At 41.6% G+C, this 27,445-nt stretch overlaps 1 protein-coding gene across 3 annotated transcripts in view; it reads left to right on the top strand.

Moving 5' to 3' along the window:
• Positions 1 to 27,445, top strand: part of TLN2 (talin 2) — a 342,088-nt gene that overhangs the window by 289,536 nt on the left and 25,107 nt on the right. For all 3 annotated transcript variants that reach the window (XM_037910906.2, XM_043523668.1, XM_043523669.1), the window contains 7 exons: positions 284 to 467; positions 2,739 to 2,864; positions 5,273 to 5,389; positions 12,356 to 12,541; positions 19,952 to 20,059; positions 23,979 to 24,084; positions 27,262 to 27,386. In XM_037910906.2, coding sequence (XP_037766834.1) covers positions 284 to 467; positions 2,739 to 2,864; positions 5,273 to 5,389; positions 12,356 to 12,541; positions 19,952 to 20,059; positions 23,979 to 24,084; positions 27,262 to 27,386 — 952 coding nt within the window. The remainder of the gene's footprint in view (positions 1 to 283; positions 468 to 2,738; positions 2,865 to 5,272; positions 5,390 to 12,355; positions 12,542 to 19,951; positions 20,060 to 23,978; positions 24,085 to 27,261; positions 27,387 to 27,445) is intronic.

Raw genomic sequence — 27,445 nt, 5'->3', positions numbered from 1 at the left:
CTATTCCCATATCTCATTTCCTTTCAAGAGGAAGTCATTTCATTGAGTCATCCTGAGTCTGGTGTGTTGACAACCTGAAACGTACTGCATCTGTTCTAAGTGGGAATTGCAACCTGACTTTGGCGTTGTAGCTAGGATTATCACTAGTAGACACTGGTATGCTGACCTACATAGAGCCCTTTGTCTACGTAGCACTTTCTCTGTTAGTCAGGACAATGTTGAATAGCTGTGTGTTTTTTTTCTCTTCTCTCTTTCCCCTCTCCTGCTTCCCTTTTTTCCCCAGGGAAAATATCCTGAAAACAGCAAAAGCTTTAGTTGAAGATACAAAATTGCTCGTGTCTGGGGCTGCCTCAAGTCAGGATAAACTAGCCCAAGCAGCTCAGTCATCGGCTACCACCATCACACAACTGGCAGAGGTGGTAAAACTGGGAGCAGCCAGTTTGGGATCAGATGACCCTGAAACTCAGGTAGGAGGGGCTGCAGGAACAGAAAATAGACTGATGTTTTTAGTGTTTAAAGACATGGAGAATAGCACAGAAGTGAGAAGTCTGGAGGTACAGTGTAATTTTTTTTAAAGTTTCTTTCCGTGGAACTGAGGCTTCCAAATCAGTTAGGCACTTATGAAAATTTTACCCACAAATAGCACAAACCTTGCACTGCCTCTCTTGAATGATTTGTGGTTTAATCAGGCACCGCCCTTCTTCGAAAAATAATGCTGCAAAAATGGGCAAGACCTGGTATAGAGTGTCTAGTCCCTCCCTCACCAGTTTTGGAATTTTTTTTTTTTTTTTTTTTTGCAAGAATATTCTCCAATGCCTTGTTTTTAAATGGCTCATCGTGGGGCTTCCTTTAGAAGACTATCCCATAGTTTAATTGATTTCACTGCGAGAAAGCTTTTCACTGAGTTTAAGACCAAGGTAAACACCTGTTGTTGTTGGTATGGTATGAACAGTATGCTAGAACTTCACAGATATGCCTGGATTATTTTACTCTTTTAAGTCATTTAATTCTTCAAAGTCGATTCAATTAAACATTTAATTGTTGTTTGAATCCTAGTGAAATGTGGGCTGGTGTGTGCACTGTAGATGTGTCTGTGTTAGTAAATTAATTTGAAAATGTCTGATTGTTTGAGGCACTGGAAAAAATGCATATGTCAGTCTCCTCTTTGACCTCACATATGATCTTTGTTCCAGTATCAACTTCCAGAGCATTCTTCTATGGGGGAATATTTTTGAAACTGAAAATGTTTGCTTCAAGAGCCATTTTTTGATAACTTCATATTTCCAACTAGCAACACTGAGGAATTTTAAGTATTTATTACACTTTCTGACTTTGTCATCAAGTAAAGGCTGACAATACCGGTTTGCCAGTAAAAACCACACCGCACAAGCAATTATTTATTTGTACAACTTGTATATGTGGTGTGATAATCCATCGTGGGGATGGAGGAAGGAGTTCAAATTCTAGTTTTAAGTATAGTGTGTGTCTTAAGGTACAGACATTTTCAATAGCTTCTGCACAAGGTGTGAAAATACAAAATGTAACTTTTCCATATAAGTTAAAAGCTCATTTTACTCAGGCTGCTGAAGCCACAGAAGCATGAAAAGTATGTGTGTGTTGCCACTGTTCTGTAACAAAGCCAGATAGAGAAGCGAGAGCTGCACCAATCTACATTAGGTCTTTAGGGTCTTGTCTTTTCCTCGTTGCTGATCAAAGAGGTTCTGAGTTACCAAAGCTTGAGTAAGTTTTTACAAGAAAGCGAAGATTCTAACTTGGCCATAGATTGTAATAAACTGCAAACAGGCTGAACCCAGGCAGTGCTAAACTTTTTATTTCCTATCCATTACTGAGAGGTAATAGATCCATATATCTTTTTTTTTTCTTTCGGCGCTATCCCATTTTCCATGCATGTTTTCGCTTTGAAAAAGGGTACAATTGTGCTGATATCACTAAACCAAAGCAAAAGGTTGAAGGTATCTGACCACTCAGCAGATGAGAAGAGAGTGGGGGAAAAGATGCTGGGGGAGAGAGTTATTCCGATGTTTCTTGGAAATAATTAGTGTGCTCATGGAGAGGGGCATAATAGACTTTTTTTCCCCTGTACTTGGTTTGGGAGGCAATTTACTTCAATTTGACTGCTGCTGACTCTAACCTCAGGCAAGTCATTCATCATTTAGTTCCTTGGGGGCTCTTAGGAGACTAGGCTACATAAAACTTCCTTTTCCCTGAAATGGACTGTTTCCCTTATGTCCAGGGCATACTAAGTATGTTTGATCTGCTTACGTCTGTCAGAATAGTAGCTGATGTCACAGTAAATGGGGTCATTCTCTAAGGGAGGATCAAGCTGTAAGTTCGTACCCAGTTTAAACTGCTCCCATTCTATTCCCATGCTGAACAGAACACAGAGGTGAATAAGCCCTTCTTTGGGACACGATGGGAAAGAGAGAAATCCTGTCTTCGAGAACCATTTAATTACAGGAGACAGTAGCTGAATCGGGTTCTGAACATAGTATAAAATACTGTACAGATGAACACAGCTTTATTTTATGCAGGAAACTACGTGTTGTTTTTTTAGCATTTGTGCATACAGTATCTTTTTCTCTCTTAACATCGTGTACCAACATTTGCCCTGTGCTCAGCAGACTCCTGCAGTGTACAGCCTGCCCAAATCTTCCATCTATGGGCTGAGGTGAGTTGTGATTGCACTAACCTCGCATCCAAATTTCTCATTCTTGTAGGTTGTACTGATCAATGCTATTAAGGATGTTGCTAAGGCCCTTTCTGATCTCATTGGTGCTACAAAAGGAGCTGCTAGCAAACCAGCAGATGATCCATCAATGTACCAGCTCAAAGGCGCAGCTAAGGTAGGTAGTGCGATATCTCTCCCTTTTAGAGAAGTTTAGAGGTTATCTCAGCTTCTGTTATGAAAGTTGAAAACATCCCTTTGCTTATTCCCTGCTGTTTGCTTTGATGTTTATTTAAAGAAACAGCTAGCATCACTTTGTTGCTAGAATCCTAAAGACTGGTGGCAGTGAATTCTGGTTCACTTCAGTCTCTTATTTTCCTTCTGTTTCATCTGTATCCTACTAACTTAAACTAGATGATTGATGGAAAGCTGGATAGTATCATTCATCTTAGTGCCTGTAAACATAATACCAGTTTTCTTAGTCATCTCACCACAGCTAGTTAAAGAGTTATATTCCTTCTGTCAGGCACCTCTGTCGCTCTGCAAGCATATGTGTCTGGAGGGAGGATGGAAGTCCCTGGTATATTCAGGCTATGAAACTAAAAGTTTACCTTATAAAAATGTGTACTTGAATCCTATAGCAAGGGTAATGAACAAGTAATGAGAAGTCCACAGTATGAGTGTCCAGCTGTTAAGATGCTAACTTGGACCTTTCAGCTTTTAGAAAGTGGTCTGGAGATCTCAAACAGGCTTTCTGTAAAATGTAGTGTACTTTGATCGCATTTCTCCTAGGCCGTGCTTCTAAGTGGAAGTGTCTATTGGTCAGAGCACAGGATTTGGACAGCTTCTGCCACTGTTTTATTGTGTCACCTCTTTGTGCTTCAGTTTTCCCACATCTGAGATCTCTGTGAAACTTGCTTCACAGGGCTCTTGGGGCTTAATGTTTGTAAAGTGCTTTGAGATGCTGAAATTTGGGCAGTATTGGATCTACTTCCAGATGATCGGGTCGTCAAAGTGACTTTTACGCATTTGCTTGGCAAAGAGATTTTGCCCTTTCCCATCAAATGTGGACCTGCAGTGATCAGTGCCTCAGATTGGATTACTGCAATGCACTCTGTGAGGGGGCACTCATCAAAGACCATGCAAAGTTCACCTACTACAAAACAGTGTCTGCTTGCTTAGCTGGTTCCCTTTGCTTTACAAGCTCAATGTGATTTGAATCCTGGTTATCTGAAAGCTCCTTGTGTTCCATCCGAAGTTCTGAGATGGGCTTAGGTGCTGTCATGAGAGCATTTGTACATCTACAGGCTGGAGGGAAGATATGCCCTTCCTTACTTGCTTACTTTGTATTTTGGAACCAGTATTTGACCATCAGGGAATAAGGCAAGGCTAGCTACAGTATTGACTCAGCCTTTTGCCTGAGGGGGAAGTTGTTAAATCAAGGTTTGGGTTGATTTCCTGGGAGCTGGTTGACTTCTTTTCAATTGATCATGGCAGTTGTGTGTTTAATTGTGGTTTTACAAACTGTGCCAAGAGAACGTAATAGTGGCATTTCACAAATTAGTAAATAATGAGCCTGGTCTCTGACAAGGTTTTTTGAGGTTATAGTCTTGCGTGTGTGTGGTAATGGAGGCAAAGGACAGGGCACTAGTTTCTATTTGTTAGAAACCTATTGACTTTTCATCTTTCTGTAGACAATTCATACCAGGTGTGGAGAAGGGACTCTGTTAATTTGAAATTATATGAGAGGTGATGTTATAGCGTAAGTGCTGTTAAGCAAAATTGCAGGATGAGGTATGTTATTGCATAAAGACATGCTGAGGAGTGCCCAGAGACCCAGACGCTAGGACTCCTGGAGAGGCGTTCCACCCAGACTGCCTGTTTGGAATTTTGGGGGATTGAATCTAACAAGTGATCACTTGGGTCCTGAGGAGAGAGGGAACAGGATCCCGGGAGAGAGGGGTTGGGAACTAGACTAGGGTTAGGAAGGGAAGCACCGCTGGGTCCTTGTAAGATCATGCTTTCCCTGTGGGAGCACAAAGTAGAAGGGTACTGAATGCTATTGGGACGTTTGTTTTGTTTACTTTGGTTAAGTGAAGTTTAGTGGTTTTTCAAACCCAGAAATCAGCAGCAGAGTCAATCGGTCAGTTTGCAAGAGATCTGCAGGGCCCTCAAAATAGTTAGGAAAAGCATCCAGGTTCACCTGATACACTCAGACTAGTGTCCTGAGAGGAAGCTTAGAGGGATAAAAGGGCTGTACTAGCAACCCAGAGACACTGGGGTTGAAAAAGTTTTATGCCGAGGCACGGGCAAGTTGTGACCCCGTGCACTCATGTTTAGGAAAGCCCCACTATTCAGTGAATCTGGCTGTATCAATCTAACTTCAGTAGGGATCATTCAAAAATAAAAGCCTGTCTATAGAGTTCACTCTTAGCTGTTTAACCCATATTGTATTTAAAGCTTGTTGTTCCCTGAAAGGATTAGTAATGGCTTCATAGCTTGATGTTCCTTGAATCATGTGGGAGTGTCTCCTAAATGTGGGAGAAGCAAATGATGTATTTTCATCTCTCCATCTCCCCGTTTCAGGTGATGGTAACCAATGTCACATCACTTCTGAAGACTGTTAAAGCAGTTGAAGATGAAGCCACTCGAGGCACAAGAGCTCTCGAGGCCACGATTGAGTGCATCAAACAGGAACTCACGGTAAAGAACAGAATAATTGCACATGGCAACTTTCTAAAGTACACTCTTAAAATCAAATCAGACTTCACTGGAGGGATGTTTTGGCTGCTCTGTTGTGAGTTAGAGGCAGTATGGTCCCTACTCACAGCTCTCAACACACGACTGCATGTCACTTCAACCTATCGACTTCCACATGTCACCAGTCTCCCCGTTAGGCTGTATTTCTCAGGTGTGAGATGCTACTGTCATGAAATACGCTTGGAGAAACTGGTTCTTCATTCCTCCAGACATGAAACTTTCACTGTAAAATGTTATTTTCTGAGTCAAATGTTCACTTTTCATTGTCCTTGGTTTGTAAACGTTTCTCCAGTGTCAAAGAGCAGCACTGTTGGCATTTGCGGTTTGAAACTCGTCTCCATTTTTTCCTTTTTTCATAAATAAATAACCTGATAACTGATATTTCATCTGAGCAGAAATTACATGTAGCACTGAATTAGATCTTAAACCAAGAGGGTTGTTTCCTCCCCCCTTCACAATGCAGTTTTCTGACCCCCCAGCTGCTACTTTCAGATGCTCCTTTTGTAAACCACTGGTGAGTGATGTAAATTAATACCTTTGTATGTTTGGGGAGGCTAAAATATCCTACCTTTCTTAGTAAAATAACGACCGCACATATGGAGAGAGACTGTACTGGAGAATACATATTATATAATTTGTGGACTTAGTGTTCAATAGCTATGTTGACACAACCTTGTCTTCTTGAACATTCCCATTGTGGCAGTTCCGAAGGGCTCACTCTGTTCTGGCTTGTTTTTCACTGAACATAAGAACGGCCATACTAGGTCAGATCAGTGGTTCATCTAGCCCAATATCCTGTCTTCCGAGAGAGGCCAATGCCAGATGCTTCAGAGGGAATGAAACAACAAAGAAATTATTGAGTGATCCATTCCCTGTCATCCACTCCCAGCTTCTGTCAGTTAAAAGCTTCGGACATCCAGAGCATGGGGTTGCGTCCCTGATCATCTTGGCTAATAGACATTGATGGACCTATTCTCCCTCAACTTATCGAATTATTTTTGAACCTCATTATAGTTTTGGCCTTGACAACATCCCTTGGTAGTGAGTTCCACAGGTTGACTGTGCATTGTGTGAAGTAGTACTTCCTTTTGTTTGTTTTAAACCTGCTGCCTATTAATTTCATGGGTGGCCCCTGGTTCATGTGCTATGTGAAGGGGTAAATACTACTACCTTATTCACTTTCTCCACATGATTTATGAGTTTATAGACTTCTATTCTAATATAGCATTTTTGAGGTGGTGCGACCAGAACTGTGAACATAGCATGGATTTATTTTATGACGTTTTCTGTCTTATTATCTATCCCTTTCCTAATGGTACCTAACATTCTGTTTGCTTTTTTTGACAGCTGCTGCACATTGAGTGCATTTTTTCAGAGAGCTATCCACAATGACTCCAAGATCTTTTTCTTGAGTGGTAACCGCTAATTTAGACCCCAGCATTTTGTATGTTTTCCAGTGTGCATTACTTTGCATTTATCAACATTGAATTTCATCTCCCATTTTGTTGCCCAGTCACCCAGTTTTGTGAGATCCCTTTGTAACTGTTCGCAGTCTGCTTTGGACTTAATTAACTTGAATAATTTTGTTCATCTGCCAATTTTTCCACCTCACTGTTTACCCCTTTTTCCAGCTCATTTATGAACATGTTGAACAGCACTGGTCCCAGTACAGACCCCTAGGGGACACCACTATTTACCTCTTTCCTTTCTGAAAACTGACCATTTATTGCTACCCTTTGTTTCTTGTATTTAACCAGTTACTGATCCACAAAAGGACCTTCCCTCTTACCCCATGACGGCTTACTTTCCTTAAGAGCCTTTGATGAGGGACTTTGTCAAAGATGTTTTGAAAGTCAAAGTACACTATATCCACGGATCACCCTTGTCCACATGTTTGTGTGACCCCCCTCAAGAATTATAATAGATTGATTGAGGCATGATTTCCGTTTACAAAAGCCATGTTGACTCTTCCCCAACAAATTCTGTTCCTTTACATGTCTGGTAATTCTTTTCTTTACTATAGTCTCAGCCAATTTGCCTGGTACTGAAGTTAGGCTTGCTGGCCTGAAATTGGCAGGATTGCCTCTGGAATCTTTTTTAAAAATTGGAGTCACATTAGCTATCCTTCTGTCATCTGGTATGTAAGCTGATTTAGGTGATAGGTTACGTACCACAATTTCATATTTAAGTTAATTCAGAACTCTTGGGTGAGTACCATTTGGTCCTGGTGACTTAGTACTGTTTAATTTATCAATTTGTTCCAAAACTTCCTCTATTGACACCTCAGTCTGGGACAGCTCCTCAGATTTGTCACCTAAAAAGAATGGCTCAGGTGTAGGAATCTCCCCCTCATCCTCTACAGTGAAGACCAGTGCAAAGAATTCATTTAGCTTCTCCGCAATGGCCTTGTCTTCTTCAAGTGCTTCGATTGATTGTTTGGCTGGCTTCCTCCTTTTGATTTATTTAATTTTTTATTTTATTTTATTTTATTTTGCTGTTAGTTTTTGTGTCCTTTGCTCGTTGCTCTTCAAATTCTTTTTTGGCCTGCCTAATTATACTTTCACACTTGACTTGCCAGATTTTATGTTCCTTTCTATTTTTCTCAGTAGGATTTGACTTCCAATTTTTAAAGGATGTCTTTTTGCCTCTAACCGCTTTTTCTACTCTGTTGTTTAACCCTGGTGGCACATTTTTTGGTCCTCTTACTATTTTTTTTTTTAATGGGGATATACATTTAATTTGAGCCTCTATGATGGTATTTTTAAAAAGTTTCTGCAGCTTGCAGGTATTTCACTCTTGTGACTGCACCCTTTAATTTCTGTTTAACTAGCTTCCTTATTTTTATGTGAAAAATGCAGACCATGACAAAGGAAGAATAATTACAGAATATATATTTTTTTAAAAATTAAATCCCCACATAAGCTGTGGCACAGTAAATGAAACATCAAAATCCTTTGGGTGAACTCTGCATTCTAAAACTTTCCAGATACTTACCGGTGTCAGAGTAGCAGTCTGTATTCGCAAAAAGAAAAGGAGTACTTGTGGCACCTTAGAGACTAACCAATTTATTTGAGCATAAGCTTTCATGAGCTACAGCTCACTTCATCGGATGCATGCAGTGGAAAATACAGTGGGGAGATTTATATACACAGAGAACATGAAACAATGGGTGTTACCATACATACTGTAACCAGAGTGATCAGGTGAGGTGAGCTATTACCAGCAGGAGAGGGAAAAACCTTTTGTAGTAATAATCAAGGTGGGCCATTTCCAGCAGTTGACAAGAACGTGTGAGGAACAGTAGCGGGCGGGGGGGAGTAAACATGGGGAAATAGTTTTACTTTGTGTAATGACACATCCACTCCCAGTCTTTATTCAAGCCTAAGTTCATTGTATCCAGTTTGCAAATTAATTCCAATTCAGCAGTCTCTCCTTGGAGTCTGTTTTTGAAGATTTTTTACTGAAGAATTGCCACTTTTAGGTCTGTAATTGAGTGACCAGAGAGATTGAAGTGTTCTCCGACTGGTTTTTGAACGTTATAATTCTTGACGTCTGATTTGTGTCCATGTATTCTTTTACGTAGAGACTGTCCAGTTTGACCAATGTACATGGCAGAGGGGCATTGCTGACACATGATGGCATATATCACATTGGTAGATGTGCAGGTGAACAATCCTCTGATAGTGTGGCTGATGTGATTAGACCCTTTGATGGTGTCCCCTGAATAGATATGTGGACACAGTTGGCAGTGGGCTTTGTTGCAAGGATAGGTTCCGGGTTAGCGGTTTTGTTGTGTGGTGTGTGGTTGCTGGTGAGTATTTGCTTCAGGTTGTGGGGGCTGTCTGTAAGCAAGGACTGGCCTATCTCCCAAGATTTGTGAGAGTGATGTGTCGTCCTTCAGGATGGATTGTAGATCCTTGATGATGCGTTGGAGAGGTTTTAGTTGGGGGCTGAAGGTGATGGCTAGTGGCGTTCTGTTATTGTCTTTGTTGGGCCTGTCCTGTATTAGGTGACTTCTGGGTACTCTTCTGGCTCTGTCAATCTGTTTCTTTACTTCAGCAGGTGAGTATTGTAGTTGTAAGAACTCTTGATAGAGATCTTGTAGGTGTTTGTCTCTGTGTGAGGGGTTGGAGCAAATGCGGTTGTATCGTAGAGCTTGGCTGTAGACAATGGATCGTGTGGTGTTGTCTGGATGAAAGCTGGAGGCGTGTAGGTAGGCATAGCGGTCAGTAGGTTTCCGGTATAGGGTGGTGTTTATGTGACCATCGCTTATTAGCACCGTAGTGCCCAGGAAGTGGATCTCTTGTGCGGACTGGTCCAGGCTGAGGTTGATGGTGGGATGGAAATTGTTGAAATCATGGTGGAATTCCTCAAGGGCTTCTTTTCCGTGGGTCCAGATGATGAAGATGTCATCAATGTAGCGCAAGCAGAGCAGGGGCATTAGGGGACGAGAGTTGGGGAAGCATTGTTCTAAGTCAGCCATAAAAATGTTGGCATACTGTGGGGCCATGCGGGTACCCATAGCAGTGCCGCTGATTTGAAGGTATACGTTGTCCCCAAATGTGAAATAGTTATGGGTGAGGACAAAGTCTCAAAGTTCAGCCACCCGGTTTGCTGTGACATTATCAGGGATACAGTTCCTGATGGCTTGTAGTCCATCTTTTAGTTGATTGCTTGAGGCAGTCTCAGGTATGACTATATATTTATTAAAAATAAGATTAAATCCTGACCCCAATGAAGTCAATGGAGAAACTTCATCCAGGATTTTACTCAGTATGGGAATATTGTATATACGTGTTCACTGCTTTAACTAGCTTGAGACAGGTTGAATTTGAGTACTATTAAGAGATGTCTTTGTAACAGTTGGCAAGGGCTTGTTCCTCAGTTTCTCCCACACACAGTGAGGGGGTGAAAGCCAAATAATGATAACCTGGATAAAAGGAGTGGCCCTTCCAAATGTGTGTTCAGGCATTTAGATACTAAAGCAATGGGCACACTAGAAAACTTTAATAAGGAGTAGATAATGCTGTCAGAGCAGCATTGCATAATAGGTGTGACTGGTAACATTTATCCAGTTACTCCTTGGGGAATTCTGCGCATGCACAGATTTCCTTGCTTCTCTGGAGAAAAATGACTTTCTGAACTGGAAGCAAAGGGAAGCTGCAAAAGCGGTCATGCACCACTCTACAGCAGCGCGGGTGCATTGTTTTGGGCACCCGGAGTAGCCAACAGAGTAGTAAATCACTGAGGGTGGAGGGGCTGGGGATGTCCCAGCCAGTGGCTCCTACCCTGTGCCTCACCCTAGTCTTGGCTGGGCTGGGGAGGACGGGACTTCCTCTTCTCCTGCAAGGAGCATCCAGGGCTGTGTCAGACCCACTGCCAGAAGCCTCTCCGGCTGCAAGAAGCACTGAGCACTGCACATGCCCCCTTCCTACCCCCATCACTACTCAGTCATGGGGGAGCGGGGTCACTGTACAGGGAGCTGCTCCCCCATTCGCCAACCCCTGTGCTTCTGGACCCATCTCATACCCAGATTGCCCCGCCAACTCTCACCCTGTGCATCCAGAACCCACACCCTGACATGCCTCACCTTCTGCACCTGGAGCCCCCTTGCACCCAGACCTCCCTGCACTCAGGACCGCCCCCCCCACAATTAAACTCTCCCCCCCCCCCCCCCAAGCCTCTGTTCATCTCGGTCTCCCTCGCACCTGCACCCCCCCACCAAGCTGCCTGTACCCAGATTGCCCCACACAGAATCCTATTGCCCCACACCTGGATCTCCCTACACTTAGCCCCTCCATACTTGGATACTGCTGGGCTGAGCCTGCATACCTACATCTAGTGTGCTTGGCACAGAGGGGCAGGGCCCTGGGGTGTTTCTGGGAAAGTCCTGGTCCTTGTGCTGTGTGAGGGTCGGGTGCAACTTTTCCGTCAGTCCATGTCCAGAGGAGGGGAGGCGCAGGGTGATCTCCTACCTCTGTGCAGTCAGTGGCCTGTGCTCCCCATTGTTATGGTGGAGCCTCCATATTTATTATTGAGAAATAAAATTTGCAGAACTTTAAAATATTGTGTGCAGAATTTTAAATTTTGGGGGGCAGAATTTTAAATGTTTTGGTGCAGAATACCCTCAGGAGTAACCCAGTGCAGTACCTGGAATGTTCTGTAAGGCTTAAGAATGGCAAGCTAATAAGGAATAAAGCTAGAAAAGGAGGCAAGTAGGAGCCAGAATAAGCTCTAACTGACTAATGTTAGCTTCAATGTTTTAATACAGTTAATTACTTTCAACATTCATAGGAATGAGGTGTGTGGGGTCAGGTAATTCAATGTCTTCCTCTTGATATGAGTTCCTTTACACAATTGTATAGTTAGGTTTGTAACAGAGGACTGTCCCTCCCCCTTTCAACCCTTTACGGAAAAGACTTTTGAGCATTTTATTAATATATCCAGTTCAGTCCTTCTCTCTGCTGCTTCTGGCTGAGGGGACACATTAGAGCATGGCCTATATGGGAGGAGGATCTTTGCATGCCTGTCCAATAGTCAGGATGGAAGAATATATGGATAGGACGAGTAGCTATCTATATGCTGTAACTATTGGTTTCTCGCTATCCTATAACACAGATAGTTTAAATGACAAATGTTGGGTGTCAGCCATTTCAAGTGAATGCGTTAACCTTTTGTACACACTTCCCACAGCTTAGTGTTTCTCTCTGCTGTGTGTAGATGTGCAAGTCCTATCAGAGCCAGACTCCTGACGAGCAGGAGTGATATTGCAGTACAGTACTCCAATTCAGTTTCTGATTTCCTGCCATTTGAAGGCTGCTTTCAATTGCCGTTTCTGTTTCAAGCTCTGTGTTGTTGTGGTCTGACTCTGAAAGGGCAACCAGATCTCCCTTCTGCTTTAACTTCCAGGTGTTTCAGTCGAAGGAGATTCCAGAAAAGACATCATCACCTGAAGAATCGATCCGGATGACGAAAGGAATCACCATGGCAACTGCCAAAGCTGTTGCAGCTGGGAACTCATGCAGACAGGAGGATGTGATTGCTACAGCGAATCTGAGCCGCAAAGCAGTAGCTGATATGCTAACAGCTTGTAAGGTAAAGATTAATTTCCTCTCCTAATTTTTTAGGTTTCTATGTCCTTAAATTTAGATTGTGTTTGTCTTTATCTGAGAAGTTAATGATTGTGAGAATTATGAAGTCTGACTAACATCCTAAACCAGAAGGAGGGGGTTTCTATGCTATGTAAAAAAAATATGGATTAATACACACTGGTTTCTTTTTGGAGAGAGAGGATGGGGGTTTTTTGATAGACACGAAATCTGCTTGAGTTCTTGTTTCTTTTAAACTGCAAGACAGACTCCGTACAAACAGTAGAGCATAAAAATAATGTAATGGTGACCTGATTTTAATATAGTTACGAGTTCTCTAATGGAAAAAATGTGCACATGTATTGTCAATATTCCTTTGCTTTCTAAACAAACTCATTGGTGTGCTGAATTCTTACTGTGCTTTTAAAGAGTGTGTGTGCCTTTTGTCTTGTACTAAATGTAATGATCCTGTGAGCTGAACTTTTGGAATCTTTGAGACAGACAACTTTAAAGAAATAGGACTGTAAAACTGTTTGCATGCATGGTACAAGGAGTAATGCAAAATATACTCATGGCTCACTTCCCTTCATGCTTAGGTAGGGAGGGATTATTCGTAATTAACAGGGGCAGGACCAGAAAGGGGTTTTACAACGTTAATTCTTTGAGCTTTGAGCAGTGAAATTAGACAACTCTTATTCGTAATCATCATTTAGGCATCTTTGCTCTTCAAGGTACAAATGACTATGAGAGAAGAATTAAGGCTTGGGCAGTTTGGCGGGTGTGGAGTTCAAAATTTAGTCAAATCTTTCCCTGCGTAGGTCCCCAGATCACTTTTTAGCTCCATTATGACTGGATGTAAGAATAGGACAGAGTTTAATTTTGTTTTTAAAATAATGATTCTGTATTTAAGCATGATGCAGTGTGATTTTGAACATGATTTATGTATATATTGTCAATTGAAATCCTTATGTCATTTTGACCTTGATGGTTCTTGTATGTATTTAGCAGAGTACGTCTGTTCCTGAACACTCTGCTTGCTTCAAGCTTTGATTCCCCCCCACCCCCCAAACTAAACACAGGTAGTTGAAAGTATAACTATAGTTCTGCACTGGAACCCAGAAGTCACCACATCTTGTATCATTCGGTCTCGTTTCATGCTTTTGTCGAAGTCCAGAACATGATGCTTCAAGGGAAGGTGAAAACACTCTCAGGTGCAGTTGTGGAATGATATAGGTCAATTAACACTCTGAAGCATATTAGTTAAATATCCTTTGTAACTTTATGACCTGGCTAGTGTAGGTGCATATTCATATGGAGAAAAAACTGCATTTCACTCTGCAGATTCTCTGGATTACAGTTCTTCATATTTAAATTATATTTTTCAGCCTAATATTCTGCATTTTAGGTGTATGTTTTTGTATAGTTTCAAATTAATTGTTTCCTTTTTGTTTTCACTTTCACTCCTATTATTGCTATAATTTAACTTGGTGCTTCTCCTGCTCTGGTTCACAGATGGCCACAGGCCTGCAGAATAAACCATTTAGAGACCAAGCAGTGGGGAACTGGGATGTTGATAAGGGGCTGAGTATCCATGAGAGAATTGCCTTTACAAAACAATCTAAAGAATAAAAATAGTTGAGAATGATTTTACTTATCTAAAAGGACAGATTGAAAAGCAGCCTACCTGAGAGCTTGTTGGGTATGGTAGTCATTCTTTGGGCTAGGGCCTACCAGGTTAACATGGTAAGTGTGGCAAATCGTTATCACTTGAGTAGCAAGTTCTGATCCTTGAAGTCACCATTGTTATTGCTTGCAGATGACATTATTAATCTCTAGCCAGAAAGTTGGCTATGTGCCACAGAGTACCACCTTGAAAGCAGCAGAGTAGGAATAACAGTTGGAAGGCAGCCTGAAGCTGAAATCAGAAATAGTATGGTTCAGAACAGTGAGGATAAAAGCTTGCCCTCTAGTTAGCCCAGTGGATTTGGTTTTGGCCTCCTTATGTCCTTGGAGCTGGAAAAGATTATTAGGCAAGGAGAAACAAGTCTCTGAAAACACTGGAGAGAGGTGGAAAGTCTAGAAGACTAATCATAGGCATTATTTAAAACATGTGACCCAAAATTTGTCAAAATATCTGTCAGTCTTAAGTGTGACAAGGTTGGTGAGGTAATATCGTCTAACGGATAGTCAAGGGCCACTCTACCTTGAATGGTCCCTTAGAATATGTGCTAACTACTTACGCCAAACAATCTGTTCCACCTTTCATTTAGCTGTGACTCTAGGAGTATCTTTCCCAGACCTAAAGAAGAACTCTGTGTGGCTTGAAAGCTTCTCTTGTTCACCGCTACAACTATACTGCACAGTCTTAAGTTTGTTAAATAACTTAATTATGTGTACTACATCCCCTTAGCCAGAGCTATATCAGTTAATGTTAGACAGCAATTTAAAATGGTTGGTAGAGAAGCTAGTTCTTCTACTTTTTGCACTTATGCTAGTGTGTTTTTATCCACTCATATACTTACTTTGGTAATAGATGGACTCAAGCTGTACGAAGGAGTATCAGATCTCTTGTACAAAGTCATCTTATTTCTTTTTGAACATAAGAACAGCCATACTGGGTCAGATCAAAGGTCCATCTAGCCCAGTATCCTGTCTTCCCACAATGGTCAATGCCAGGTGCTCCAGGGGGAATGAATAGGACAGGTAATCATCAAGTGATCCATCCCCTGTCACCCATTCCCACCTTCTGGCAAACAGAGGCTAGGGACACCATCCTTGCCCATCATGATTAATAGCCATTCATGGACCTATCCTCCATGAATTTATCTAGTTCTTTTTTTGAACCTTGTTATATCTTGGCCTTCACAGCATCCTCTGACAAGGAGTTCCACAGGTTGACTGTGCGTTGTGTGAAAAAATACTTCCTTTTGTTTGTTTTAAACCTGTAGCCTAGTAATTTCATTTGGTGACCCCTCATCCTTGTGTTACGAGAAGGAGTAAATAACACTTTCTTATTCACTTTCTCCACACCAGTCATGATTTTATAGACCTCTATCACATCCCCCCTTAGTCGTCCTTTTTCCAAGCTGAACTGTCCCAGTCTTATTAATCACGCCTCATCTGGAAGCCGTTCCATACCCCTAATCATTTTTGTTGCCCTTTTCTGAATCTTTTCCATTTCCAGTATGTCTTCTTTGAGATGGGGCAACCACATCTGCACGCCGTATTCAAGATGTGGGCGTACCATGGATTTATATAGAGGCAATAGGATGTTTTCTGGGGTATTAAAAAAATTCCATGATAAATCTGAATAGCCACTTCTCTTGTACTCTAAGATGGTGAATAGGGAGCACCTGACTTTCTTTGCTATACCATCAAGGCAGCATGACACCTCCACGACTTGATCTTGTTGTGATATTTGGCAAAATAAGGGTTTCTCATCGAATACGCAGTAATCCAATCTTCTGAATGTTTTGATAGGACTAATATTGTCAAATAATAAGCTAATAATTACACACATTACGTACCACTGCATGGAATGAAACCCACCAAAATGCATGTGTGTGAATAAAATATAGCATGAATTGTTATGTACAGTACACTTTGTGCTTCTCTAATGTCAAGGATATAAATGTACATTAAATTTCACTGCAACTTCCCTGAAGCAGAGAGGTTCAGCTCTGGGATATTTAAACAAGTCTATAGTAATTGTGCAATATGTAAATAATACACTGCCACTGGGGTTCTGTGGCCTGCAACATGCAGAAGGTCAGACTAGATCATGATTGTTCATTGTGGCTTTAAAGTCTGAGAGTCTGTAACTGGGCATTTATCAATAGTTACCATTTGGAAAAAAATATATTGGTTACAGTGCAATCTCAGGATCTCATCCTGTGGGTCCTATTAAACTTGGTGGAGACGCTTAACCGAAAGTACTCAAGGTTGGATCAGACCCAAAGATAAAAACAGATTTTGTCTTTATACCATGTGTGTAAAGTAATAACTCTGCATTAACTACTGGGAAATATTGATTTTTTTACTTTCTTACTGGTGACTCTTGTAGCAAAAATAGAAGGATATGAGAACTATCTAGGGCAGAGATGGTCGTCTTAGTTATACAGTTGCAGTTAAAGATTGCACATCTTCTATCATATGGGGGTATGTCAGTACTTAGAATGTTAGCATTGTACACATACTGCTAGCCCATAATGCTAGAAGCACTTGAAGAGAGAATGGGGCATGATAGCAAAGAGGAACTGAGTGTGAAGAGGACAGGTACAACAGAAGTATCAAAAACAGGAGAGAAAAGAGGTGAAAGAGCAGAGATGGGCTCGTGGAATGGCAAGCAAGATGCCTGCCTGGATCTTGGGTTCAGTTTGCAGATGCAAAGCAGAATTCCTGTATCACCTTGGGAAAGTCCATATTTCTGTGCTACAGTTCCTCACCTGCACAACAAGGATAATAATGATCCCTTCTCCCATCCATTGTCTTGTTTGTGTAGATTCTTAGCTCTGTGAGACAGAAGATGGGTGTGCGAGAGAGATGCCTTGTGGACTGTGGTCTCAATCTCACTTGGGAAATCCTAGACACTTCTGTGATATAAAAATAATTAATAATAATGAAACACAGTGTTGCCAATTGCAGCCGGGAAAATTGGCCTTAGAAATTCACAGGAGCAATAGAGGATAACTAAATCATTTGACCTGAGGAGAAAAACCAGAGTTGGGATACAGTATTTTTGAAGCTTTGTCCGTTATTGTTTCTCATTACTTTAGCATTCCCCCAGGTGTCTGAGACAATCTTGCTAATCAGAGTTGGGAATGCAAGAGAACATCAAACCATAGGCAGAAGGTTTGGGAAAAATCCTTTAAAAACGAACCTAAGCCACTTCCTCCACTTAAAGCAGAAAGAAGTCCGTCCTTCCAAACTATTCTACAAGATGAGCTATGTGTCTTGGTATAATACAATATGTCACACAGGAAGTAACTAAAACAAATTTCTGAGTTAACAATATTTCACAGACGAGGATATGAATTTATATAATATATATACATTCTGTCCAAGAGACTTTCTGAGGAAATTCAATTTAATTTATATTGCAGGAAAACATTCTGATGTAAATGAATGAATAAGCTCTTTGTCAGTTTGCTGCTGGTTGAAGAACCTTTTGAATATGTATTCTTGATATAAGAACTAGGGCCTGATTCTGTTCCCAGGGAAGTAAATAGTTTTTTCACGGACTTCAGTGGGAGGCAGAATAGGCCTTAAAGATGTTTTGATATGTTCAGTGTTTCTTCCAGAAATATTGTATTGTCTCAGTCAATTGTGTACCCTAAGGTTAATAGGAATACTTGGGCTTATCTCTGGTAGAAGTTGGAAGAAATTCTTGGTATCTAAGGGGTTTTGTAGCATCCGTCACCATAGTAATGAAGTATGTACAAAGTAAATTAAATGTGTGCAGTAACGTCACTGTTGGACTTCAAGGAGTTTCTGGACCTTTCTAAATTTGTTAATTCTCTCCAGTAGAATAGTCACCCAGCCTTAAATATGCCAAAAAAAAACCCCAAAACAAACTCCAAAAAACTACTGTTCTGTTTACAAAGTAGGGAGCCAACGTTGTCTTTAATGTAGGTTGTAGTGGTTGATGCTCAGCTGCTCTTCAACTAACCAGTAGGGGGAGCCCATTAACCAACTGAGTCTAATGTGACATCATCAGTTATGATGATAAGGAAAGAAAGAACTGATCAAAATGTACAAACAACCAAGTTAATTTTAGTCCCAATTACAAATGCCAGAAGACAAAAAGAAATTGGTAGAGGCATATTAGCAAAAGTGGGCAGGTGAGTTCAATAAAACTGCCCAAAAAAAGCATTTTAAGGCCTATTTTTAAAAATTAATACAAGTTTAAACATGCTCCCAGTTGTAGTTTCCATTTTAGTAGTGGTGAATCTATGATGCAGGACTACTTCTGAATTTTTTTATTTTGCCCTCTAAATGATTCTACTGGTAGAAGATGCTTTTTTACTGCTTGTCGTACATATTTAACCACATGAAATCTAATACTACGTATGACAGGTAGTTGTTGCTTTTAATCTCTATATCAAACTCATGTCATTAATCAGCCCTTTGCTGCAGTATGTTTAAAAGACAGGCATGTTTCTTTGCAATCTTCCGTTTTCCCGTATAAAGAATAATATTGGCCCTCAAAGCACTTTACAAAGAAGATCACCATCATTATCTCCATTTTACAGAGTGGGAAAGTTTTATGCACAGATGTAACCTGCCCAAGGTCACCCAGCAGGCCAGTAGCAGAGCTGGGAATAGACCCTGGATCTCTTAAGCCAGGGGTTCTCAAACTGTGGGTCAGGACCCCGAAGTGAGTCACAACCCTGTTTTAATGGGGTTGCCAGAGCTGGAGTTAAACTTGCCTGGGCCAGTGTTAGACTTGATGGGGCTTAAGCCTGAGCCCCATTGCCCAAGGACGAAGCCCGAGCCCCACCATCCAGGGTTGAAGCTGGAGCCCGAGGGCTAAAGCCTAAAGCTTTAGCCCTGAGTGGCAGAGCTCAGGTTACAGGCCTCCTGCCTGGGGCATGTAGTAATTTTAGTGGTCAGAAGGGAGTGGCGGTGCAACGAAGTTTGAGAACCGCTGTCCTAAGCCCAAGTACAGTGATCTATCCACTAGGCTTCACTGTCTCTGATGTGGAGCCATACATTGTGTTCACTTTTGGGGGCTGCACAAAACACTCACATTTTAGATGGAAGGTCTGAAGGTTTGCGAGGGGGCAAGTTTTAAGGGGGATTGTGGTTCTAAAATCTGTAACGCTGTATGTATTTGTGGATGGAGAAACTATTGCTCAGACTTCTTTCATTTTCTTTCCTCTTTCTATGTGTCAGTAGGAATATAGGGACACCATCTTCCTTCTTATTAGCATCACTGCTTGTACGAAACTGCAGTACACGTCCCCCACAAGCTACTAGCTCAGTCCATTCCCAGAATCTGTTACAGTTATACCTAAAAAAACAACCAACTTGCTGCCTTTCTCCTTTGGACCTTTGCTGTGGCAGCTGTTTTGTTTGGGCTGATGGCAGGATGTGTATCTGATGCTGACCATGTCTAATGAAGTACGTTAAGAAAGAGTGAGCTGTTGCATCCCCAGAGTGAAGAATATGGTAACAGAAGGAAACTTCTTCGTGAAATCCATTTTCACAGTTGAGGCTCTGCTGCTTTGGCAGGCCAGTTAAGCTACACCTTTGTAACAGTGGTGACTTGCTGGCTTGGATGTTATTTACAAACGATGGGAAATTGCTTTTTTCTGGCCTTTTTATGCCATTTATATAGTCTCCATCCATATGTCTGCTTCTCCCCACAATCTCTGCTTTGTAGTTTTTGAGTGTTAATATTGCTTTGTCTCCTTAGCAAGCTTCCTATCACCCAGACGTGAGTGAAGATGTTAGAGCGAGAGCGCTGCGATTTGGAACAGAATGTACCCTGGGATACTTGGAACTCCTAGAACATGTCCTCCTGGTAAGAAGGAGCCTATAGGCATGTATTGAAGCTTTGCCAAGAACAAATAATCCCACTGAGCCCTTTTCGTAATCATTGCCAAGGTTAACTTTTTATTTGCTTGCTGCAAGTTCCTGAACAAATGGTTAAAATAGCTCCACACTTTCTTAAAAAAGAGAGAAGGGAATCTGGAAGTGTTTGCATAGAGTTCTCTTCTGGAGTTTACTTTATCATGAGTCAGTGAAGGCATCACCGCATCTAAAAATGGACCCCTTTAAAATCATACGTTGGTGTTCTCCAGTGGGTCTCTCTCTTAACCTGATGTAGTAGAACACACACCAATCACCCAAAACACCAATGTTGTGAAAATCACTGGGGGAGCACTACATTCACATGCTTGCCTGACCCTATCCTGAGGTAAGCAAAGGAAATGGCTGTCCGAGGCCATCCCCAAGCCCCACCTAAAAGCTCCCCAATTCTATCAGTTTTTTCACTTAAAGTCTTGTGACTAACTTGCTGCACTCTGAAGCCATGGATACTGTACTTTGTATGCTTTTCAGGAACCTGAACACTTATCTGGTAATATTGTAGCATTGTTTCAACATGGGCATGCCACACACATTGAAGCATGGGGTGTGTAAGAACAAAGGTTTAATAAAATATCCAACTTTCTCAAGTTGACTTGCAGCTGCAGTCACCATGTGCGCTTCCTCGGAGAAGCTACTTTTTAGTGGCTGGTGTGGGACATAGGCCTCCTGGGTAGAAATACATTGCAAGGCAGAGATTTTAGTGTGTCTAGTTAAATTAAATTAATGACTGTGTGCAGGAATACAGATAAAGTAAAAAAAATAGAGGCCCGATTATATTAACACTTGTCCACTAGCAAGGAAGATAATGTAAGAAAAATTAAATTTGTTAGATCTCATTACTGGAACTTGCCCAGCAGGGAATAATTTGCATTTAGAAGTCTTGTGTATTTTTAGTACAGTTGTACTTGGGGAAATTTGTCATGTTTTATCCAGTCTATTGAACATTGCAGTATCTGATTCAACATTATGCATCTTAACAGAACAAAAAGAAAAGGAGGACTTGTGGCACCTTAGAGACAGCTTATGCTCAAATAAATTGGTTAGTCTCTAAGGTGCCACAAGTACTCCTTTTCTTTTTGCGGATACAGACTAACACGGTTGCTACTCTGAACCCTGTCATTTAACAGAGCAAAAGACTAATCAGATTTTGCTTGATCCTACTCCTTCATCTTTTGCCTTTCACTTCTCCCATCTATTCTATTTTCTTAGCAGAGCAGCCTTTCTTACTTCTAGCAGCTTCACTTACAAGGCCTGAGTCCACTGGGGAAATTTACCCAAAAATGCCAACTGACTCGAGCCATGTGTAGACTGGGTTTAGGTTTCAAGCCCATGCACACAAAGCCAAAATTAGTGAGCATAAAGTTTGTGTAGAAATGAAGATGGATAAGATGATGTCACCATTTTAACTGCTTCCAGGAAGCTGGATAGAAATGGCTACTTAAGTTCACAGTGTATTCTTTGTTAAAAAGTTGGTTGCACCCCAGAACTGTAAATAGAATTGTGCTGGATGTTGTTTAGTAGCAAGTACAGAAGGATTGTCATTTTCCAGTGAGGATGGCCAACTTCGCTCTACCCAGGACATTAACCTCTACCTTGGGGCAGTTTCCCCAAAATTCTAACTGGTTGGAGCTCTAGCATAGAATCGGCTTATGCAGCCTGTGCAGGTTTGTTTAATTGAATAATTTCCTTGACACAGGATGATAGTTAGCAGGTTTGGACACGGTTATTCAGAAGGTGATGGCAAGGCAACTTTCAAGTCAGCGAGAGTCCATACACTTCTTAATCTCTCTGTCTGGTTTAGTATGCTGAGCTGGTGCATTAGTTTATGATCTCATAGCAACAGGACTGGTTGGCATCAGACCTTTCAGCTCATTCGTCTTATTGACAGCTGTTGATATGAGTGCTAACAATGTCTTGTTGAGCCTGATGGCTGTGGACAAGATTGCTTGAGTGAGTCTATTGACATTGAGAGAGATCAGAGAGCATGATGTTTGGCAGTCAGAGCCCTTCAAAATACCATCCTCTAAAGGTTTAAGGTTTAGTGAGAGTAATAACCAGGAATCCACATGCCAAAAACTCACTCTGTGCTGGGACTATGAAGTGTAAAGTGCATGTTACTGACTTGAGGGCTCATGTGCAAGCAATACGGCTGTGACATTCTTGTGGATTATCAAATTATCTAAGGGATAAACATCTCAATCTTGTAGTCAAAAGGGTTGTTAGGTGACCTGTGTGAAGTGATCTGTGTGATTGTACCCCATTTCCCAATGGACATGTGCACATTTGAGTATGAGTCAGTGTCCAGAGAGGTGCACTCAGGAAGAGGGTAAAAGATGGAACTATCCTCTCCTACCTTCAGAAAGCTCCTGCAGGTCAGGGTTGAGACGCACTGGCAGATCAGCGTGTGAGACGCTTTTGCTCTATGTCCATTCTGTATCTCTGCTTTGGGTAAATACAGGACTTCAGTCACCAGCACCTGTCATGAGTTCTAAATACACTTACAGAAAGGTAACTAGAAAACCTTAGAGTTTGTGCACTTATACCCACTCATTTAATTGCCACTTTGTTGCCATTGTCAAGGGTAGTACTGATGTTACAAACTGTTTCCGCAGAAGAAAACGTGGTGCTTTGCTGCAGTCATGATCACACTGTATGTATTTTTGGAAATTTCAGCTGTGTGGGAAGGTTAGCTCTGAAAGGCACAATAGTACTGTCTGCTGGGTTGAAGGAGTCTCAGACAGGGCCCCGATTACAGCCCTCATTGTTCCAAAAGGTATTCATTTTGTTAATATGGCAGCAGATTGCTTGGCTATTGAGGATTCAGGTACTTATATTTACTATGGAAACGGGGCTCTTCAACCTTCGGCCCTGTGAAACTCAAGGATTCATGTGACTGTTAAAAACCTAGCACCTAGGTTTCTTTAGCATCTTCTGGCACAGTAATGAATGAGGAAATGCGCCATCAATTTCTACATTTGTGTGTTGGTCCTTTTACTGCAGAGCTCGCCAGCACTAGAGGAACGGTGAGCTTGGAAGGAAAGCCAAATTCTTCTAGAATTATTGAAAACTATATTTGAAATTTCTGATATATTTTGGCACTGAGAGACAGGGAAGAATTGCTCTGTCAAACTTCACTAGTGCTTGTGAATGACACTAAGTTTTAAAACGACTCCATCTACATGGGGATGCCCAAAATTAAAGCCACATAATTCTTACTGTCTTGGGACCACTCGTCATCTCCCTCTAAAATTAACTTGATTGCAACACCCAAAAGTGTACTAGGCACTCTACAGATGATAAAGAAAACATGGTCTTTGCCCCCAAAGCACTTACAATCTCTTGACAGATATTTTGTTGTGGGGAATAAATCTTAATTTGTAATAAGGATAGTTGGAAGAAACAGTGACAATGCTGGTAGTGTAAAACATATAGTTTTGTACCCTGTTTATCCATGTAGTTTACGTTTGTCCCCAAAATGAAAATGCAACACGAAGCACTTGGCTTGCATTTTAATTTGGTTAAATGTTCTTCATTAATAGATTGACACATGAGATCATGTGTCAAATATTGAGTACTTCCAGAAACAGCTCTGTGGAATACTTTCACAATGATAGGCAGCTTTGCTTTCCTAGCATGGGCTAGATGCCTTACGCAATCTCTCAGCCAGTCTGCTTGGGGGTCTTTATTTTAGTTTTGCTTCTGAATTGTGAGCATTTTTCTGTAGACTCAGATTGTTTTTTTTTTCCCCTAGTGTAGTATTAGGACTTCATCTAATTTATTGGGAACTTGCGGTATGTATGTTCTGTGAAACCTTAGCCTCTAATTCCTAATTAATTTTTATCTTTTTATAGATTCTTCAGAAGCCAACCCCAGAACTGAAGCATCCGTTGGCTGCCTTGTCAAAGCGGGTTGCTGGTGCTGTGACAGAGCTTATCCAGACAGCAGAAGCAATGAAAGGTAGGTCTGACAACCCGCTTAGTTAATACACAGAGTGGTTCACGTTCCAGAAATGACAAGGGACATTAAATATTTACCTGGATGTTATTTTCATAGTTAGTTTTTGATATTTAAAAACTTCGTGATTCCCTTGCCCACCTCCACTTGCCCTGGTACAACTTAATTGCACAAAAATGTTGTTATTGGCTGCTCTCCCCCAGCAATGGATTTGAGATGGGTCACCAGCCCCATTCTCCACAGCAAGAGAACCTGCACAATAGTTTTTAAGTATAGTTTGCACTAGGGCTGTTGATTAATCACAGTTAACTCACGCGATTAACTCAAAAAAAAGAATTGATTAAAAAAATTAATCGCGATGAATTGCACTGTTAAACAATAGAATACCAATTGAAATTTATTAAATATTTTGGAAGTTTTTCTACATTTTGAAATATATTGATTTCTATTACAATACAGAATACAAAGCGTACAGTGCCCATTTTATATTATTTTTATTATTAATATTTGCACTGTAAAAATTATAAAAGAAATAGTATCTTTCAATTCACCTCATACAAGTACTGTAGTGCAATCTCTTTATCGCGAAAGTGTAACTTACAAATGCAGATTTTGGGGGGGGGAGTACATAACTGCATTCAAAAAGAAATCAGTGTAAAACTTTAGAACCTACAAGTCCACTCAGTCCTCCTACTTGTTCAGCCAATCGCTAAGACAAAAAAGTTTGTTTACATTTACGGGAGATACTAGTGCCTGCTTCTTATTTACAGTGTTACCTGAAAGTGAGAACAGCATTCACTGTGAGACTCTATTCCTGTAACCAAGCTCAGGCTGCTGGGATTAACAAAGGTGTAGAATGCCCAGAATAGTTCCATGGTGCGTGACCCCACCAGTACAGATCTACAGATGAAATCTTTGTTTCTCTATGACAGGTAGTCTTCCCCTTTGAGGGTACTAGTGCATAATGGTCAGCCAATCCCATCATGTGGTGTGGCCCTTTAAGGTTTTTAAAGTCCAGTGTATATAACGTATATATTGATGTGTACACAAAAAGCCTAGGAGATATTGATAGAAAGGATCTGCTCCCACCCAACCAGTTGGGGATGAGCTGAAAGACAGGGACCAGAATAAATGCTGCCTCCTTCCCCATAGTTGGGCACACACTAGCAGGAGATCACTGACCCACTGAACCCTCTGAGCCTGAGGACTAATTGGGGCGGGGGAAAGGGCCAGTGGAGGTAGAAGCTGGCTAAGGCCCTACAGCTGGCTAAAGTACACCTTGCTCCAGGAGAGCTCGGGACTACTGGCTGAAGGAGGGAGGTAACAGCTGCCTGAGTTACCCAACTCCAGGGGGAGGGCTGGACTCCTGCCTCATGACGAGATGGTGACTGATGTATATGCTGCTGCAGAAGGAGGGCTGGGGTCTTCTGGCTGAAGGAGGAGGTAATAACCGTCTGACTTGCCTGGCTCCAGGGAAGCAGTTCTGGGAGCAGCGTTCCACAAGAGGAACAGGAAACTGAAGAGGAGCCCAGGGAGGGGCGAAAGATCTCTTGTTTACCTTAACTTGGGACTGTTGTGGAAGGTGGTGGTTGTTGTGAGACTTTGAGTACCCCAGAAGGGGATCAGATTTTCAAGTGACCTGACCATGAGGCTAAGCCAGAGAACATCAGATGGAGGCGATTTACAGGAGGAGGCAAACAAGGGGATGGCCCAGCAGCCACACACACAGCCATACAGGCTGGTGAAGTGATTCTGTGGATGTGGGTTTGACTTGGGGCTGGGCCCCATGATACTCCCATACAGCTACAGCATATGGTCTCCAAAAATCTGTCACAATTTTGTTGTCTCTGATACGTCTTCCACGACACTCTAGCCTCCTCTTTCATATACTTTGTCACAGTCATCTGTAAACCATTGAGAATGAAGCCATCACACAGGTGCATTCAGGAGCCCTAAAAGCAGAGGACAAAATGTAATTGAAGTCCCACAAAATTATCAGTAGAATGGCAACTGGATGAACAGCGCTTTTCCTCCTGCCGGCCTGGAGGCCTGTGGTTCTGCTAGTCCCCAAGGGCAGACAAATAGGTCTGTTGCCCTTCTGGGGTCATTGTGTCCCAACTTCAAATCAAGTCAGCTCATTACAAAGTTACATCCAACCTCCAGTGCTGATGCAAACACCTCAGTCCAGACTCCAGAGTGCATCCAACCTAAAGTGTACAGGATGTTCTGGAAGCGTTCGTTCAATGAGCACATTTACATGACCAGCAAATAGACTCATAAATACTTTAATATTATGGGCAATGTAACATGAAAATCATTTCAGTGCTACTTATTCTTATTTTAGAAAAAGGATGTCTAGTAAAACTACATTTGTTTGCTTTTCCTGTCGTAAGTTTGGCATATAATTGTCCTGATTTGAGCTGTAATGTAATATCAGTCTCACCAGAGGGTTAAAAATAATTCTCTTCTATGTGAGTTTTCTACACCATTCCCGGTAAGTTGCAGACTTTTGAAGTGAGCTGCCTCTGAGCATTTGTTTTGTGGGGTCTCCAAAAGTGTAAGATCTTTCCTCTCCAAAAAAATGTTCAGCCTTGTATTTGTAGGAGAAACTTGCTTATTGGCCTTATTGGCACTGGGATTAAAACAGCACTGTTCACTCTCGTGTTTTCTGTGGATGGGCGCTAGCCCTGTCTCCCTAGCCGCTGTAGATGGGGACTTTACTGAGAAATGTTAGTCAGACCATGATCTCCTGGAGTCTACTACATCCTCTGTGCTCTTTTTGTCACAGTTCTCAAACAGTGCATCTGTCTGCCTTGGTCAAGGAAAGCACACTAGAATCTTTCTGAGTAACAACTATGATTAAAGGTGGTTGGATGACAAATTGTTCAGCACCCAGTGTAGACATGGCCTTTCAAGGAGCAATTTAGAGTTACTTTTCTTACAAGCCACTTCCATAATAGAACGTAACGGCTAAGTGCTCTTTCCATTCTGACTTGTGTTTTGCAGTCACTGGCTTAAATTATAGTATTTTATGCCATTAATGGTGTTAAAATGAGGTCTCCATATTATACACACACTGTATATTTTGCACATAGTTTTGAGGTGTGACAGGGCATCAGCTTCGTCAAAAGGCACTAACAATGCTATTGAAGTTATTGTCTTCCCCTCTGTTAATTTCAGGCACAGAGTGGGTGGATCCAGAGGACCCAACAGTCATTGCTGAGACAGAGCTACTGGGGGCTGCAGCTTCAATTGAGGCTGCAGCAAAGAAGTTAGAGCAGTTGAAACCACGAGCCAAGCCAAAGGTGAGTGTCCATCTTCCATGTTCTTTTTAAAGTTAATGCCGCAGAAATGCAAATAACTG

This window comes from Chelonia mydas, chromosome 10, assembly GCF_015237465.2.
Source record: "Chelonia mydas isolate rCheMyd1 chromosome 10, rCheMyd1.pri.v2, whole genome shotgun sequence".
Classification (NCBI taxonomy): Eukaryota; Metazoa; Chordata; order Testudines; family Cheloniidae; genus Chelonia; species Chelonia mydas.
The sequence above is the reverse complement of the archived record's forward strand: the minus strand, read 5'-3'. Positions and strand labels throughout refer to the sequence as shown.